Raw genomic sequence first — 19,443 nt, 5'->3', positions numbered from 1 at the left:
TAAAAGGAATCAGATATGGTATCTAATGCGCGTGACATTAAAATTCCAAAATTTGATCAACTCAATTTGTCTTACAATTATTGTTTTTTACGTTAAAATCTTCTAATGAATATGCAAATTGAGCCCGATTTTGCAACAATATATCACCAACCAGGTGATGATATTGAAGGATACAATGGATACCATGGTATTATGAAAACTCAGGCAAAATATCCAAAAAATGCATTTAATTGGGGCTTAATTCAAGATTTTGATCCAGTAGAAGTACGCACATCTAAAAGTTCTCGACATTGTAATGAGATTGTTGAAGCTTTTTGCCAATCAACTTTCTCCGTTCCAGATATGAAAATTATTCAAAACCCGTTAGTATTCAAATTACTCGAATTACTTCAATCATGCATCATAAGAATTACAGAAAAGGATCAAAAATTACAAAAACTAGTAAAACAATATAAACAACATACAGATTCGCTTCAACTCGAGATAAAAAAGCAAAAACAGAAAGCAAAAACATACAAGCAAGTAGTATCTAAATGTAAAACTGCACAAAGATGTCCGACATGCCATAAGTTATTCGATTCTCAGTTAAATTTAGATCGACATATCAATGATTCTCATCATAAATTATATCCTTATTGGTATGCATTACGCCAAAACAATTCTAAAGGCATTAAAGACCCTGATGTCGAAATGCAGAAGGAAATTGATCAAATGAGAAGGACAATTCGTGCTCAAAATGACATGATTCTCGAAAATCAGAAGCAAACCGAAAAATTAAAGCACAAGAAACCAGAAATAGAATATGTTCCATACGTTCTTCCTTTCGAAATCGATCCTTTCCATGCAGAACCTATTCCACATGAAAAAGAAAATATTCCAACTGAACCACCAAAAGTTGTCACTGAGTCTCCTAAGAAAGTTGATCATCAGAAGGAATTATCGAAGAAACAATCCAAGGAACTTGCTAATGAATACTTAACGCGTAGAGATACTGCATCTAAGAGAATTGAAACAGGAATGAAAGAAATTTCTAAGAATATTCAAAAGAGAATACATCAGCATAGCCAGATAATGAAGATGCATGCTGAAAAGCAAGAAAAGGAAGCTCTAAGAACCTACATCGAAGAAACAAATCTCGGATTGCAACACCGCAATATGAGTTATCTTAGATTGCTACCAAGTAGAGCATCACAGGCTGTTGTTCCATTGAATGCAGAATCTTCACAGGCTTCTTACACTTCAGTTACTTTTATTCAAGATTCAGATATTCAACAAGAGGAAGAAGAAACAAAATCCAAGAAGTCAAAGAAGTCTTCATCATCTTCATCGTCAAGTTCTTCCTCTTCTTCAAGTTCTTCATCCAAATCAAAGAGTTCTTCCAAAGATAAAAAACAAAATGAATCAAATCCTGAAGATGATGACTTTGCAGAATTCTTACTTGATGAAGAAATTGCTCAGGCAGAGAAATTAAACAATGAACTTGCGCCAATTCCTGAAGCACAAGAAGACCAAAAAGATGAACATATTAGTAGTGACTCAATTCCAGTTAAAGCACAAAAAACTGTTAAAATTGAGCAACCTACACCAAACAGAGCTTCTCAGCGTGTTGAAATCACAAATGATGAACTTGATGCACTCATGGCAACAGATTCAAAATAGAATAAATGTTTGTAATGTAATAAACAGAAATTCATCAAAAGTGACAGCTCTCAATTTTTTGACATTTGTAAATTCTAAATTGAATGAGAAAAATGAAATAATACTAAGCATAATACAATATTCTAGATTTAATTATAATTAGGAAAAAGTTAGTTTTGAGAGTACTTTTCATAGGCATATAGAATGAAATCTTCTGAAAAATAATATCACATAAACTCATATTATTTTCTAATATATAACTATTTTATATAAAAATCAAATTCAATGATCTTAAAAGCGAAGGATAAACCTCAAAATTTACGAATATAATGAGTGGGAATATTGTTACATATTAAGTTCTGTCAAAATGTAAGCTATTGAATTTTTTGAGAGGGAAATAATCGTCGAGGAAGTAAAAAGTGACGCTTTAGGAAATATTATTAGAAATATGATAATAAATATATTTGGAAAAAATATGTTTTTTCAAAAATTGAAATGCTCATAGAATATTTTGAAATATGTAGGGAATTGAATTCGGTAATATATAATAAACAGGATTTTTAAATTTCAAGGAAAAATAGCTTTTGTGAATACTTTTGAGAACTCTTCTCAAAGATCATGATTCAAATATATTAAGGAGCCAAAATATTAGAGATGAGTTCACAATCAAAATTTTCTCACTTTTCTTCCAAATTGACATCCTTACTCACCACTTTCAATTTTTTCATACATATATCTTACCCATTCATTTGTAATACGAGGTCTCGAGTTTTCGTTCATTTTTTTTACTTTACAAAACTGTTTATTTTTCAGAATTTTTAAATTTGAAAAAATCCATTCTATATCTGATAAATAATATATTATTTTTCAATCAAAATATTTTGATTATCATCTCAAAAGTGTTCTCAAAACCTAGTTTTTCTTATTTTGGATAATCTTAATATTTATATTATTATAAACAAATTGAACACCATATGTTTTTGTATACTTTTACAAAAAAATTGATAGATTTGTGATACTTTCCCCGACGATAGAATTGAATAGCTTACATTTTGACAGAACTTAATATGGAACAATATAATGCTTATCTATCATAAAACCATATGAAATATCAATTTTTGCTTTACGCCTAATTTTTGACGACAATTAGCAAAAAATGTTAAATGTTAACACTCAGTCCATTTGAATATGAAAAATAAAATTGACTTTGATTAAATGTTTTTATTTATCATGCAATTCTTCTTGCGACCAAAGATTTGAATAAAAGTTCAAAAAATAAGATAGCTTAAAAAATAATATACGGTAGTGTTTACTAATAGATGAATAGTATATAAATTCTATTAAAATGGATTTGATCCAAAAAAATATAAAACCAAAAATAATTGTTATAATTTAAATGAAGAAGTAATTTAAAACGATTTTATTTATGATCAAATTTTTATATTTTTTTGGATCAAATCCATTTTAATAGAATTTATATACTATTCATCTATTAGTAAACACTACCGTATATTATTTTTTAAGCTATCTTTTTTTTTGAACTTTTATTCAAATCTTTGGTCGCAAGAAGAATTGCATGATAAATAAAAACATTTAATCAAAGTCAATTTTATTTTTCATATTCAAATGGACTGAGTGTTAACATTTAACATTTTTTGCTAATTGTCGTCAAAAATTAGGCGTAAAGCAAAAATTGATATTTCATATGGTTTTATGATAGATAAGCATTATATTCCCACTCATTATATTCGTAAATTTTGAGGTTTATCCTTCGCTTTTAAGATCATTGAATTTGATTTTTATATAAAATAGTTATATATTAGAAAATAATATGAGTTTATGTGATATTATTTTTCAGAAGATTTTGTGTTCTTCTTCAAAATTTTATTTTTTTTATTAAAAAGAATCTTTACAAAATATACATTTACTTTAATTAATATTTAAAAACGTGCTCTATCAAAAGTTCCAAAAATTCAATATTTTAGCTTTTCTGAGGTGTCACTTTTGATGAATTTCTGTTTACAACAGTAATGTATTTTTTTAATTGACATGAATGTAGTATTTTTAGCTAATTATCGGTAGTTCGAATCAATTTTTTTTGAATTTTTTATGAGGAAATGGAAACGTAGTCTTTTTTTCAACAAATACACATTTATCATCATAATTTTGGCAGTAAATGGCCTCCTTGCTGCTATCAATCTTTTAAATTGCATACATTTTTATTTTTATGATTCAAAGAACTTTAATGAAGAGCAAATGACCGCACTGCAATCCCTAATTGAAATACATTTTGTACAATTCGTATTTTTCGCTTCAACAGGGTTGGTAGATAGTTTTTTAATAATTTTCAATCCGAAAATTTGGCAATATACAGCAAACGGCATCTTATACTTTCTACATCTATTTCCGCTCAGATACCTTCTTACATGGTATCCTTTTATGCACTATTTAGACAGAGTTTTCCCTCGAAAATATACTTTTAAACCATATAATTATTATATTCCAAGATATCCTGTTGTTGACACAGTTTCAGGCAATATACTATACTATTCTGTTATTAGCATTTTTCTATACTTTTTAATCGAAGTTACTCAAATTATTCCAATAACTCAAGCATTAAAACGAAAAAAGATCGAGTCAAGACTATTAAATCATTACGATAAAGACGACGAACTACTCAAAACATCCTCATGGTATCCATTTGTAAAATATATATTTTTCTTCCTAATAATATTAGCATGGACCCAAGGATCACGAATTGTTACATTAAAAACAGTTAATGACGACGACTTTTGGCTCTTTTTCCCTTACAACAACAAAAATGTTACAAGATTTTTACGAAAACCGCTCAAAGTTGCCAATTTCAAGATTACATCGATAGGAATGCTTATAGGAGACCAAGGGAAATCAGTCAATGCGTTCATACAGTCCGATGGAGCGATTTATTTGACACAACAGTTAATTGAAGTGATGAGCGAAAGAGAAATTGCTGCATCAGTTGCCCATGAGCTAGGACATTACTATTTTAGAGATATGCTCTACTTTAGCTTCTTCTGGACCATTCCTGTTTTGTTATTTATTTTCATTTTGTATTCTTTGATGAAAAATGGTCTCGAAGAGTTCGGATTTGAGAAAGAATTACCTATAGTACCTATTATATTCATTACTTTTGCGTTTTCTGAGTCGTTTTTCAATGTTATCAGAATTGCATCGAATATCTTAAACAGAGTGTGCGAAATAAGAGCAGATTGCTTTGCAGCAAGCTTTGATCTACCAATAACTACTGCAATTCAGAAGTTAACCTCTGATCAGGAAAGATTAGATATAAAATCAATAGAATTATATCATTTCTTCTTCAGAACTCATCCAAGAGGGTTAAATAGAGATGATATATTTGCGCATTGTCCCAAATTTCCCACAAAACTATTTGATTAATTTTAATAATTTTATTTTCTTGTTTGTATATATCTAAATATTAGTAATATATTGATAAAAATTATTTAACATATTGAATTAATACTAAATATCATAGTTAATTATCATATCTTAAATTTCTCATATAATCCCAAATGCTTATTACATTCATGTATAAACAAAAGTAAATTAATGAAAAAGAATTGAAAATTTATATATTATCAAAGGTTTTAAAGAGTTTTTGATTAATTTTTAATTAAATTGTGTGATTTTTAATCCTCATTCTTCAGAATTAACTTTAACTTGTGCAGAAAAGCTTAGAACAAGATGTTGTTATTTGAAACCTTTGCGTCCTAACACTTCAGAGAGATGTTCAAGTTGTTTGGCTCTATAATAAGCAACGTCAACAACTGTACCTTGATCAGCACGAATTCGTCTATTTAAATCTGGCCTTGTTATAAGATATAAAACCACTTGAAGCTGCATTGCCCATACCGCACAAAAGAATGGAGTTTCATTAGCTCGAGTAACATCATTCACATCAAAGAAGTTTAATGCGTATTTCACTCCTTCTACATTATCCGATAAGCAAAATGCATGGAGAAATGATTCTCCATCAAATGTTCTATATCTCATGTTGCAACCATTTCTTTCTAAGGCTTTAACTAGTACCAAATCGCCTACTGAGGCAGCTTTGATTAATGCATTTGAACGTAGCAATATCCAATCACTTTCAACATAATGATTTAATATATCGCCTTTAACATCAGTGTATCCATTCCTAATCGCATATTTTATAGTTTCATCATCTCTTTCTTCTGCAGCAATTGAAAGAATCTTATAAATTCTGTTTAGATTCTCCAAATTATCAGTTTTACTGCATTTCTTTAAGGAACTTATCAATTTTGGTTCTGATAGTGCTTTTTCTGTGGTATTCATGTATGATCTAATAGAGTTTCCGATATCAGAAAAAATTCTTGTGTCTAAGATGCTTGAAAGTGAATTAATTAATATTAATGAATCAGAAATACTATCAATATTGATACTAGTATTATGTAATATTTCAAATAACTCCTTTGGATTGAAGTATCTCTTGAATCTCCCAAATACATCATTAAATTCAGAAATTGATAAACGAGCATTCTTCATAATAAGACACATCTCTTCTACATTTCTTAACTGCAAGAACTCAATATCCTTTGAGTATGTGGCAATGTTCTCACCATAGTAACGAAAGTCAATATTCGACATTAAAAATGATGGAAAACAAATTTCACAAATAGTAATTCAATTTTGAATGAATATTCAATTTTATATCACAAATAAAATTGAATTCCAAAATAACTTAATTCACAAATCTTTTTTCATTAATAAACTATAAACAAATCTTGCCATCATAGGCATTACAGTTAAATCACAAATTATATAAAGTTCAGAAAAAAGTCGTAAATGTGATAATTTTGAATGTAAACCAAATGATGCAAGAATATTGAACATTTTTTCCCCACTTTTGCTACTGAGTCGTGAGTACTTTGGTCTAAAGATTCTAATAAGCAACAGTTTGCTGAAAAATACACAGAACATGAAATGCGATGTCTTTATATACTTCCATTTTAGCTCAAAGAATTTATGCAATTGTTTAAGTGTTTTTATCTCACCAACTAAATGTTTTTATACGAAATTCTAAAGAGCTGTATTTTTCCATTTTGATTCTTGTACAAACCCATCTCATTAAATAAAGAAATTAAGAAATCAGAAAAAATTTATTATTTTTTATAATAAAAAACTCTTTTTTTATTTTATTTAGAAATTTGGTGGAAATTTATTTAGTTTAGTACATTCCACCACCCATTGGCGGCATGGCCGGTGCAGCTGGTTTCTCCTCAGGAACATCAGTGATCATGCAGTCAGCAGACATCATTGAAGCAGCGACAGAAGCGGAGTTGATGAGGGAAAGTCTTACGACCTTTGTTGGATCGATGATTCCCTTCTTGAACATGTCTCCGTACTCCATCTCTCTTGCGTCGAATCCGAACTTCTTGTCCTTCTTTGCCAAGACCTTGTCGACAACGACATCGCCAGATAATCCAGCGTTGAGGGCGATAGCCTTGATTGGCATCTGTATTGCGTTTCTTACGATTTCAATTCCTGTTCTCTGTAGGAGAGATTCCTTCTTGAGGTTGTCGAGAGCGAGGGAAGCGTTGAGGAGAGCGATACCACCACCAGCAACGATGCCTTCCTCGATGGCAGCTCTTGTAGCGTTGAGTGCGTCGTCGATCAAATCCTTTGTCTCATTAACTTCGACTTCTGAAGCACCGCCGACATTGATGACAGCGACACCACCTGTAAGTTTAGCGAGACGTTCCTTGAGTTTGTCCTTTTCGTACTTGGATTCTGTGCTTTCGAGTTGTTTGCGGATTTCCTCTGCACGGCCCTTGATTGAGTCCTTCTGGCCGGCGCCGCCCATTACGATGCAGTCGTCCTTGGAGACTGTGATCTTTGAGCATTGGCCGAGCTGGGAAAGTTGGATTGATTCGAGCTTGAGGCCGAGTTCTTCAGCAATGACTTGGCCGCCTGTGACTGTTGCGATATCCTGGAGTGTGGCCTTCTTGTTGTCACCGAATCCTGGAGCTTTGACGGCGCAAACTTTGAGACCACCGCGGATCTTGTTGACAATGAGGGTTGCGAGGGCGTCGCCTTCAACATCGTCGGCAATGATGAGGAGTGGGCGGTTGGCATGGATGCAAGCTTCAAGAGCTGGAGCGATAGTAGCGAATGAAGAGATCTTCATGTCTGTGATGAGGATGTATGGGTTTTCGTATTCGCACTTCATTGTCTTGTTGTTTGTCATGAAGAAGGCTGAGAGATAGCCACGATCGATCTTCATGCCCTCGACAACTTCGAGTTTGTGCTCGAATGAGTTGCCGTTTTGGACTGTGATGACGCCCTCTTGGCCGACAGCCTTGAAAGCCTTGGCAATGAGCTCGCCGATTGTGTGGTCGCCATTTGCGGAAACTGTAGCAACTTGGGCGATTTCACTGTCGGAGGAAACCTTGCGGCTGAGCTTCTTGATCTCAGCAACGGCTGCATCGACAGCAAGTGTCATGCCCTTGCGAACTTCGTTTGGATCAAGACCAGATGAGAGAGCTTTGAGGGCTTCCTTGTAGAGTTCGCGTGTAAGGAGTGTAGCTGTTGTTGTACCATCACCGGCGACATCGTTTGTCTTCTGGGCAACGGAAATAACAAGTTGGGCGCCCATGTTGTGCCATTTGTCAGCAAATTCGATGGATTTGGCAACAGTAACACCATCCTTTGTGACTTTTGGCGGGCCAAATGGCTGCTCAATCATGACGTTGCGTCCTTTTGGTCCTAATGTGGAAACAACGGCGTCAGCAAGCTTGTTGACACCTTCAAGGAGAACCTGACGGGCTTCGGCACCAAACTTAAGTTCTTTGGCACGAACAAATGATCGGACGAAAGCTGAACTCGCTTTGGAAAGCATGAATTAGCTAAAAGTAAAATGATCGGTTTTCCTTCATTCAATTTTTCTGCTCCAGCCAAATATAAAAAATCATAGGGGTTTCTTGTGAAAATTTTAAAGCAAAATATATGGCTACCGATGATCCTTTTTCCCAGCAAAATTTTGGATAAATTCAAAAATTTTCCCTTGATTTTCAGTTGTTCGTTCATATTCATACTCTCTAAAACTACATGTAGATTTATCACGAGCAGGAATCCATGATATTGAGTGAGATTATCCAAAATATTATAGCTTTAGACGAATTTGAATCAAATATTGCTCACATTTGAATAATTATGATAAAATATTATTACCCAATCCATAAATATGTCATTAACAATTATAGTGTTGTAAACAGAAATTCATCAAAAGTGACACATCAGAAAAGCTAAAATATTGAATTTTTGGAACTTTTGATAGAGCACGTTTTTAAATATTAATTAAAGTAAATGTATATTTTGTAAAGATTATTTTTAATAAAAAATAAAATTTTGAAGAAGAACACAAAATCTTCTGAAAAATAATATCACATAAACTCATATTATTTTCTAATATATAACTATTTTATATAAAAATCAAATTCAATGATCTTAAAAGCGAAGGATAAACCTCAAAATTTACGAATATAATGAGTGGGAATATAATGCTTATCTATCATAAAACCATATGAAATATCAATTTTTGCTTTACGCCTAATTTTTGACGACAATTAGCAAAGGCGTCAAAAATTTTCTCACTGGGTTTTCGTCTATCAATCCCAGCTCATTATATACGCAACCAATCAAAAATCTGATATGGGAGTCCAAGGCTAACTTTTTGTCGTCTACCTAATAAAAGAGGAAGCAGCATTAGTGAGAATAATCGCAAATATTCAATTTAAATTATCTTTTTATTCTTAATTTAAAGTGACAAAAAGAATAAAAAACCTATTCTAAGGCATGTTGTTATGTAAATGAGACTAGACATCATATTTTATGTTATGAAAAAAAAATATTTAGAATTTTAGAACAAAATAAATAGAAAAAATAGCATAACTTATGGATGTGCGTATATTAAATTTAATAAATTAAGAGAAATTATTTTTGGCGCCAAAATTATTCGTTAACTCTCAAATTTTTCTGAGTCAATAAGCCGCCAAAAAAGTGTCATTTTGTTTCGTTAGAGAAAGATGAATTGTCCATGTCATCCAATCGGGAACAAGGGGGATGGGGATTAGATGATAAAGAAGCAATTCATGCTCTCTATCTGAAGCAATCAGACTTACCAGCAACAATGTGAATCGATTTGGCTTTAAAGTTAATATAGCAGATCAGCTTGTTACTGGAGAGACTAGGCATTACGATTGATTCGCTGTAGTGCTCTACTTTAATTTAAGAGTAGTAACGGATAACTGAATTCCCAAAATTCTTTAGGTGATCCAAAACACTGTAGCTGCTTGAACTTTGGACGAGCCTCGCACCCCAGAGAATAGAAATCCCAATCTTGCTCATGTTTAGTTGAATTAGTCTGCAGCAGTACAGCTCTGATACCACAAGATCGTGATGTATACAAAGTCACAACGCTATTTGATTCAACAACTAGCTAGTTTTGACATCAAATTGCAAAATTTGACTTCGTTATGAGCTCTTTGTAGCAAAAATACATTACACTTAAAGACTAGTTGCTAGACTGTAGTAGTTTGTTCGTATATATCTATTTTTCCCCAACGTATTGCATACTACATTTTGACAAGACTTGCAACCTTATAGTAACCTCGTTGGGAATTGTTCAAGCAAAGCGTAGGTAGTTAAGGTCGAGTAAGAGTTCTTCTTAAATCTTTCACTGAATGAGTAGGTGTTGGAAGAACTGTTCTCTAAAGCGATACAGTTGCGCTACATGTTCGTCAACTTGTCTAGAAATAAATATATCATTTGTTTTATACGTTTTTTCGTAATAAATCTATTTGTATTTGTTGTATTTGAGTATGAAGATAACAAAAACTACGGCATAAGACGCAGTACACTGGGCTTCGTTGCCATTTTATTTACCATGTTAAGAATAAACTTAACAGACATGCTTTGTTTTCGACGAAGCCATCTAAAATAACGTACATCTAAATAAAACTAAAAAACTGTAAAATTTCTTTATTTGATAGTATACTTCAAATTATGCACTATACCTTCTAGAATTCTATAACACTCTTTGCATATAATTTTTTAAAAAAAAGTTATATCTCGACAAAAATATGATTTATCAATAGAGTATGTAAAATAAAACTCATTCGCAGTATTAAAAAATCGTAAATCTTTCCAAAAAAATTTTGAATTACAAATTTTAAAACTTAAAACAACATTTTTTGAAGCGAAAAAACGAAATCTAATTTTTTTTGGAAAATTTAGAATAAATAGAGCTCTTTAACTCGTCGAATACAAATTGTTTTCAAGTTTTTTTCGACCGGAAATTGAACTTTTAGAGTTTATACAATAAGATTCACATGAAAAAATACGGGTTTAACAAAGAAATCACCAATATAAAGGTTTTTTAGTAGAACGAGATTGATAAAAACTATGGTATGATAAAAAGACGATAATTTTTTTGGCGGGATAATTGAAGAATATGAATGATTCGAATTACAGACATACTCTAGTCCGAAACTTACTATGGTTCGTGACTTATTTTTGACACAGAATAGCTGTAGACTAAGGCTTACTCTAGATCCAGACTTATTATACAATTAAATTTGCTTTTGGAATAAGACTTAATTTTAGTTACAAACTTATCTTAATATCAGACTTATATTTAGAATCAGACTTACTTTAGTCTAGAACTTACATTTAGAATCAGACTTCCATTTCAAGTCAGACTTACTTTCGTCCGAAACTTACATTTCAAGTCAGACTTACTTTCGTCCGAGACTTACATTTCAAGTCAGACTTACATTTCAAGTCATACTTACTTTCGTCCGAGACTTACATTTCAAGTCAGACTTACTTTCGTCCGAGACTTACATTTCAAGTCAGACTTACTTTCGTCCGAGACTTACATTTCAAGTCAGACTTCCATTTCAAGTCTGTCTTACTTTCGTCCGAGACTTACATTTCAAGTCAGACTTACTTTCGTCCGAGACTTACATTTCAAGTCAGACTTACATTTCAAGTCAGACTTACTTTCGTCCGAGACTTACATTTCAAGTCAGACTTACTTTCGTCCGAGACTTACATTTCAAGTCAGACTTACTTTCGTCCGAGACTTACATTTCAAGTCAGACTTCCATTTCAAGTCAGTCTTACTTTCGTCCGAGACTTACATTTCAAGTCAGACTTACTTTCGTCCGAGACTTACATTTCAAGTCAGACTTAAATTTCAAGTCAGACTTACTTTCGTCCGAGACTTACATTTCAAGTCAGACTTACTTTCGTCTGAGACTTACATTTCTATTCAGACTTACTTTCGTCCGAGACTTACATTTCAAGTCAGACTTTCATTTCAAGTCAGTCTTACTTTCGTCCGAGACTTACATTTCAAGTCAGACTTACTTTCGTCCGAGACTTACATTTCAAGTCAGACTTAAATTTCAAGTCAGACTTACTTTCGTCCGAGACTTACATTTCAAGTCAGACTTACTTTCGTCCGAGACTTACATTTCAAGTCAGACTTACATTTCAAGTTATACTTACATTTCAAGTCAGACTTACATTTCATGTCAGACTTACTTTCGTCTGAGACTTACATTTCTATTCAGACTTACTTTCGTCCGAGACTTACATTTCAAGTCAGACTTACTTTCGTCCGAGACTTACATTTCTAGTCAGACTTACATTTCAAGTCAGTCTTACTTTCGTCCGAGACTTACATTTCAAGTTATACTTACTTTCGTCCGAGACTTACATTTCAAGTCAGACTTACTTTCGTCCGAGACTTCCATTTCAAGTCAGACTTACTTTCGTCCGAGACTTACATTTCTAGTCAGACTTACTTTCGTCTGAGACTTACATTTCTAGTCAGACTTACATTTCAAGTTATACTTACTTTCGTCCGAGACTTACATTTCTAGTCAGACTTACATTTCAAGTCAGTCTTACTTTCGTCCGAGACTTACATTTCAAGTTATACTTACTTTCGTCCGAGACTTACATTTCAAGTCAGACTTACTTTCGTCCGAGACTTCCATTTCAAGTCAGACTTACTTTCGTCCGAGACTTACATTTCTAGTCAGACTTACTTTCGTCTGAGACTTACATTTCTAGTCAGACTTACATTTCAAGTCAGACTTACTTTCGTCCGAGACTTACATTTCTAGTCAGACTTACATTTCAAGTCAGTCTTACTTTCGTCCGAGACTTACATTTCAAGTTATACTTACTTTCGTCCGAGACTTACATTTCAAGTCAGACTTACTTTCGTCCGAGACTTCCATTTCAAGTCAGACTTACTTTCGTCCGAGACTTACATTTCTAGTCAGACTTACTTTCGTCTGAGACTTACATTTCTAGTCAGACTTACTTTCGTCCGAGACTTACATTTCTAGTCAGACTTACTTTCTTCCAAGACTTACATTTCAAGTCATACTTACTTTCTTCCAAGACTTACATTTTAAGTCATACTTACATTAATATCAAACTTATATTAACCTACGACTTACTTTTATTCCCAGACATCTTGATCCACACTGACATTGAAAACCACTCATACATCTAAAGCCACTCAAACATCTAGATCCACTACGACATGGAGATCCACTCAAACATAATTTTTGCTCTCTAACTACATTTTTATATGATTTTACAACCTAAATTTTCTTCTTTACCTAAAGATTATTCGCAATATCTGAATATCATTAATTAATTGAGATATTCAAGTTTTGACAGCGGATTTGGAAAGCAGACTTGATGGAGATTTTAAATCTGATGTCAAATCTTGGTTTTGTGCATTATTGGAAGAGAAAAAAGGGTGTTAATTGCAAATCTTAAATATAGGTTTCTACGAAAAATGTAATTAGGGTTAGAATCATAGAAAGATATATCTGTCAGACATTGTTATGTGTGACAGATAATATTGCATCTCATAGACACTGTTGCATCTGTCAGACACTGTTGCATCTTTCAGACACTGTTGCATCTCATAGACACTGTTGCATCTCATAGACACTGTTGCATCTGTCAGACACTGTTGCATCTCATAGACACTGTTGCATCTGTCAGACACTGTTAAATTTCATAGACACTGTTGCATCTCATACACATTGTTGCATCTCATAGACACTGTTGCATCTATCAGACACTGTTGCATCTATCAGACACTGTTGCATCTCATAGACACTGTTGCATCTCATAGACACTGTTGCATCTGTCAGACACTGTTGCATCTCATAGACACTGTTGCATCTGTCAGACACTGTTAAATTTCATAGACACTGTTGCATCTCATACACATTGTTGCATCTCATAGACACTGTTGCATCTATCAGACACTGTTGCATCTATCAGACACTGTTGCATCTCATAGACACTGTTGCATCTCATAGACACTGTTGCATCTGTCAGACACTGTTGCATCTCATAGACACTGTTGCATCTCATAGACACTGTTGCATCTCATAGACACTGTTGCATCTGTCAGACACTGTTGCATCTCATAGACACTGTTGCATCTGTCAGACACTGTTATCTCATAGACACTGTTGCATCTCATAGACACTGTTGCATCTCATAGACACTGTTGCATCTATCAGACACTGTTGCATCTCATAGACACTGTTGCATCTCATAGACACTGTTGCATCTGTCAGACACTGTTGCATCTCATAGACACTGTTGCATCTCATAGACACTGTTGCATCTCATAGACACTGTTGCATCTGTCAGACACTGTTGCATCTCATAGACACTGTTGCATCTCATAGACACTGTTGCATCTCATAGACACTGTTGCATCTCATAGACACTGTTGCATCTCATAGACACTGTTGCATCTCATAGACACTGTTGCATCTCATAGACACTGTTGCATCTCATAGACACTGTTGCATCTGTCAGACACTGTTGCATCTCATAGACACTGTTGCATCTCATAGACACTGTTGCATCTCATAGACACTGTTGCATCTGTCAGACACTGTTGCATCTTTCAGACACTGTTGCATCTCATAGACACTGTTGCATCTGTCAGACACTGTTGCATCTATCAGACACTGTTGCATCTCATAGACACTGTTGCATCTGTCAGACACTGTTAAATTTCATAGACACTGTTGCATCTCATACACATTGTTGCATCTGTCAGACACTGTTGCATCTGTCAGACACTGTTGCATCTCATAGACACTGTTGCATCTCATAGACACTGTTGCATCTGTCAGACACTGTTGCATCTGTCAGACACTGTTGCATCTCATAGACACTGTTGCATCTTTCAGACACTGTTGCATCTCATAGACACTGTTGCATCTCATAGACACTGTTGCATCTCATAGACACTGTTGCATCTCATAGACACTGTTGCATCTCATAGACACTGTTGCATCTCATAGACACTGTTGCATCTGTCAGACACTGTTGCATCTATCAGACACTGTTGCATCTGTCAGACACTGTTGCATCTGTCAGACACTGTTGCATCTCATAGACACTGTTGCATCTCATAGACACTGTTGCATCTCATAGACACTGTTGCATCTCATAGACACTGTTGCATCTGTCAGACACTGTTGCATCTCATAGACACTGTTGCATCTCATAGACACTGTTGCATCTCATAGACACTGTTGCATCTCATACACACTGTTGCATCTATCAGACACTGTTGCATCTCATAGACACTGTTGCATCTCTCAGACACTGTTGCATCTCATAGACACTGTTGCATCTGTCAGACACTGTTGCATCTCTCAGACACTGTTGCATCTGTCAGACACTGTTGCATCAGTCTCTCACTGTTGCATCTTTCATTGACTTTTTTATCTCTCAGGAAATATTTTATCTCTATAATATTTTTTATATCTCCCAAACTTTTACATCTTTCTGATTAATTTTTTTATCCTTTTTCATTCTGTTCTGTATATCGAATCTTTATATAACAAATAATTAAATAGTTTCTCATATTTATTAACTATTTTTATAAACAATAATCATACACATTTTATTCATATAAATATTTTTTTCACAAACCATTTTTCCTCTTCCTTCTTACAACAAAATCTGGATCTCTTTCCTTGTCTTTATTATCAAAAACTTCTTCGATAATTTTTGAAATCATGTCTTTGTTTTGCTGATATTCATCTGATTCTTCCGGAAGATATGCATTACTTAATGCCAAATCTATCACTTCTGGATGTGTTTTTCTTAATGATGATATATAATGAATTGCCTGAATTGTATCATAATCGATGTTCATCCCAAGATTAAACATGAAACTTGTTGCCTTGTCAATTGACGGAAGATTTAAAATGCGTTGAACAAGACTTTTAACTCCTATATCTGGAGTTACTTGTTCTTCATACAAGTAAATTTCGTTCTCAACTTTGGTTGTAAATGTTTTCCGAGCCGAAATTTTGCATTGTTCATTTTTCCGATCACCCTTTCCTATCGGATTGTCTTCATCATCATAAACTAGAATATTCTTCGAACTATTGAATTCCAATTTTCCAATATGAAATGCTTTAGGTTTTTCTAAATCGGCCGGTTTTACATCTAAGATGTTATGAATACATGGAATATGAACACCATATAGTTTATAAACATTTTCCATGTTGCAGTTGCATTTACAATGCTGTTCGACTTTATTTTTAATTGCCGAAATTTTCAATTTTCTATAAAGTTTCATTATATTATCATTTTTTGGATTATGTTTGAGTGGCTTTAGATGTATGAGTGGTTTTCAATGTCAGTGTGGATCAAGATGTCTGGGAATAAAAGTAAGTCGTAGGTTAATATAAGTTTGATATTAATGTAAGTATGACTTGAAATGTAAGTCTCGGACGAAAGTAAGTCTGACTTGAAATGGAAGTCTCGGACGAAAGTAAGACAGACTTGAAATGTAAGTCTGACTTGAAATGTAAGTTTCGGACGAAAGTAAGTCTGACTTGAAATGGAAGTCTCGGACGAAAGTAAGACTGACTTGAAATGAAAGTCTGACTTGAAATGTAAGTCTCGGACGAAAGTAAGTATAACTTGAAATGTAAGTCTGACTAGAAATGTAAGTCTCGGACGAAAGTAAGTCTGACTTGAAATGTAAGTCTCGGACGAAAGTAAGTATAACTTGAAATGTAAGTCTGACTAGAAATGTAAGTCTCGGACGAAAGTAAGTCTGACTTGAAATGTAAGTCTCGGACGAAAGTAAGTCTGACTTGAAATGTAAGTCTCGGACGAAAGTAAGACTGACTTGAAATGAAAGTCTGACTTGAAATGTAAGTCTCGGACGAAAGTAAGACAGACTTGAAATGTAAGTCTCGGACGAAAGTAAGTCTGACTTGAAATGTAAGTCTCGGACGAAAGTAAGTATAACTTGAAATGTAAGTCTGACTTGAAATGTAAGTCTCGGACGAAAGTAAGACTGACTTGAAATGTAAGTTTCGGACGAAAGTAAGACTGACTTGAAATGTAAGTTTCGGACGAAAGTAAGACAGACTTGAAATGTAAGTCTCGGACGAAAGTAAGTCTGACTTGAAATGTAAGTCTCGGACGAAAGTAAGTCTGACTTGAAATGTAAGTCTCGGACGAAAGTAAGTCTGACTTGAAATGTAAGTCTCGGACGAAAGTAAGTATAACTTGAAATGTAAGTCTGACTAGAAATGTAAGTCTCGGACGAAAGTAAGTCTGACTTGAAATGTAAGTTTCGGACGAAAGTAAGTCTGACTTGAAATGTAAGTCTGATTCTAAATGTAAGTTCTAGACTAAAGTAAGTCTGATTCTAAATATAAGTCTGATATTAAGATAAGTTTGTAACTAAAATTAAGTCTTATTCCAAAAGCAAATTTAATTGTATAATAAGTCTGGATCTAGAGTAAGCCTTAGTCTACAGCTATTCTGTGTCAAAAATAAGTCACGAACCATAGTAAGTTTCGGACTAGAGTATGTCTGTAATTCGAATCATTCATATTCTTCAATTATCCCGCCAAAAAAATTATCGTCTTTTTATCATACCATAGTTTTTATCAATCTCGTTCTACTAAAAAACCTTTATATTGGTGATTTCTTTGTTAAACCCGTATTTTTTCATGTGAATCTTATTGTATAAACTCTAAAAGTTCAATTTCCGGTCGAAAAAAACTTGAAAACAATTTGTATTCGACGAGTTAAAGAGCTCTATTTATTCTAAATTTTCCAAAAAAAATTAGATTTCGTTTTTTCGCTTCAAAAAATGTTGTTTTAAGTTTTAAAATTTGTAATTCAAAATTTTTTTGGAAAGATTTACGATTTTTTAATACTGCGAATGAGTTTTATTTTACATACTCTATTGATAAATCATATTTTTGTCGAGATATAACTTTTTTTTAAAAAAATTATATGCAAAGAGTGTTATAGAATTCTAGAAGGTATAGTGCATAATTTGAAGTATACTATCAAATAAAGAAATTTTACAGTTTTTTAGTTTTATTTAGATGTACGTTATTTTAGATGGCTTCGTCGAAAACAAAGCATGTCTGTTAAGTTTATTCTTAACATGGTAAATAAAATGGCAACGAAGCCCAGTGTACTGCGTCTTATGCCGTAGTTTTTGTTATCTTCATACTCAAATACAACAAATACAAATAGATTTATTACGAAAAAACGTATAAAACAAATGATATATTTATTTCTAGACAAGTTGACGAACATGTAGCGCAGCTGTATCGCTTTAGAGAACAATTCTTCCAACACCTACTCATTCAGTGAAAGATTTAAGAAGAACTCTTACTCGACCTTAACTACCTACGCTTTGCTTGAACAATTCCCAACGAGGTTACTATAAGGTTGCAAGTCTTGTCAAAATGTAGTATGCAATACGTTGGGGAAAAATAGATATATACGAACAAACTACTACAGTCTAGCAACTAGTCTTTAAGTGTAATGTATTTTTGCTACAAAGAGCTCATAACGAAGTCAAATTTTGCAATTTGATTGATGTCAAAACTAGCTAGTTGTTGAATCAAATAGCGTTGTGACTTTGTATACATCACGATCTTGTGGTATCAGAGCTGTACTGCTGCAGACTAATTCAACTAAACATGAGCAAGATTGGGATTTCTATTCTCTGGGGTGCGAGGCTCGTCCAAAGTTCAAGCAGCTACAGTGTTTTGGATCACCTAAAGAACTTTGGGAATTCAGTTATTACGTAAATTTCTCAAGATGAACTTGAGAGCAGCGCAGTTATAACGAAAGTCTCTGATGAAAGGCAATGATTTCTTTCATGAATGATCTAACGTTAGCTTGAAATCAGGAAAAGAGACTATTGATGACTTACTTTCCATCGATGGTGTACAACAGCAGGGAGGGGATTGGTGGGTTTGGGGAAATTCGCTGAGGCACTAGTGTCCGGATTGTTCGTCAAATAGGTTTCCTTTCCTATAAAGAAATGACACTTTTTTGGCGGCTTATTGACTCAGAAAAATTTGAGAGTTAACGAATAATTTTGGCGCCAAAAATAATTTCTCTTAATTTATTAAATTTAATATACGCACATCCATAAGTTATGCTATTTTTTCTATTTATTTTGTTCTAAAATTCTAAATATTTTTTTTTCATAACATAAAATATGATGTCTAGTCTCATTTACATAACAACATGCCTTAGAATAGGTTTTTTATTCTTTTTGTCACTTTAAATTAAGAATAAAAAGATAATTTAAATTGAATATTTGCGATTATTCTCACTAATGCTGCTTCCTCTTTTATTAGGTAGACGACAAAAAGTTAG

The 19,443-nt window shown here is 33.4% G+C and overlaps 5 protein-coding genes across 5 annotated transcripts, besides 5 other annotated features; 2 read left to right on the top strand and 3 right to left on the bottom strand.

The window, feature by feature from the left end:
- Positions 1-105: 105 nt before the first annotated feature.
- TVAGG3_0511410 (serine/threonine-protein phosphatase 1 regulatory subunit 10-related family) lies at positions 106-1,659 on the top strand (the record flags this gene model as incomplete). Its single annotated transcript, XM_001312749.1, has 1 exon — positions 106-1,659. One exon carries the CDS (start codon positions 106-108, stop codon positions 1,657-1,659), a length of 1,554 nt encoding a protein of 517 aa, XP_001312750.1.
- A 17-nt stretch (positions 1,660-1,676) lies between these two features.
- Positions 1,677-1,713: a mobile genetic element.
- A 267-nt stretch (positions 1,714-1,980) lies between these two features.
- Positions 1,981-2,022: a mobile genetic element.
- A 650-nt stretch (positions 2,023-2,672) lies between these two features.
- Positions 2,673-2,714: a mobile genetic element.
- A 913-nt stretch (positions 2,715-3,627) lies between these two features.
- Positions 3,628-3,665: a mobile genetic element.
- Positions 3,666-3,756: 91 nt separating this feature from the next.
- TVAGG3_0511360 (peptidase family M48 family) lies at positions 3,757-5,073 on the top strand (the record flags this gene model as incomplete). The annotated part of the gene is made up of 1 exon (XM_001312750.2): positions 4,078-5,073. One exon carries the CDS (start codon positions 4,078-4,080, stop codon positions 5,071-5,073), a length of 996 nt encoding a protein of 331 aa, XP_001312751.2.
- Positions 5,074-5,385: 312 nt separating this feature from the next.
- TVAGG3_0511350 (RelA-associated inhibitor family) lies at positions 5,386-6,303 on the bottom strand (the record flags this gene model as incomplete). The annotated part of the gene is made up of 1 exon (XM_001312751.1): positions 5,386-6,303. The coding sequence occupies one exon, from the start codon at positions 6,301-6,303 to the stop codon at positions 5,386-5,388; it is 918 nt and encodes a 305-aa protein (XP_001312752.1).
- A 527-nt stretch (positions 6,304-6,830) lies between these two features.
- Positions 6,831-8,586, bottom strand: TVAGG3_0511340 (mitochondrial 60 kDa heat shock protein family; the record flags this gene model as incomplete). The annotated part of the gene is made up of 1 exon (XM_001312752.2): positions 6,884-8,554. One exon carries the CDS (start codon positions 8,552-8,554, stop codon positions 6,884-6,886), a length of 1,671 nt encoding a protein of 556 aa, XP_001312753.1.
- Positions 8,587-8,918: 332 nt separating this feature from the next.
- Positions 8,919-8,956: a mobile genetic element.
- A 5,366-nt stretch (positions 8,957-14,322) lies between these two features.
- On the bottom strand, positions 14,323-17,652 carry TVAGG3_0511320 (uncharacterized protein; the record flags this gene model as incomplete). Its single annotated transcript, XM_001329722.2, has 1 exon — positions 15,710-16,297. One exon carries the CDS (start codon positions 16,295-16,297, stop codon positions 15,710-15,712), a length of 588 nt encoding a protein of 195 aa, XP_001329757.2.
- Between the last annotated feature and the right edge of the window lie 1,791 nt (positions 17,653-19,443).

The sequence above is a fragment of the Trichomonas vaginalis genome, chromosome II, assembly GCF_026262505.1.
Source record: "Trichomonas vaginalis G3 chromosome II, whole genome shotgun sequence".
In the NCBI taxonomy this organism is placed as follows: Eukaryota; Parabasalia; order Trichomonadida; family Trichomonadidae; genus Trichomonas; species Trichomonas vaginalis.
The sequence above is the reverse complement of the archived record's forward strand: the minus strand, read 5'-3'. Positions and strand labels throughout refer to the sequence as shown.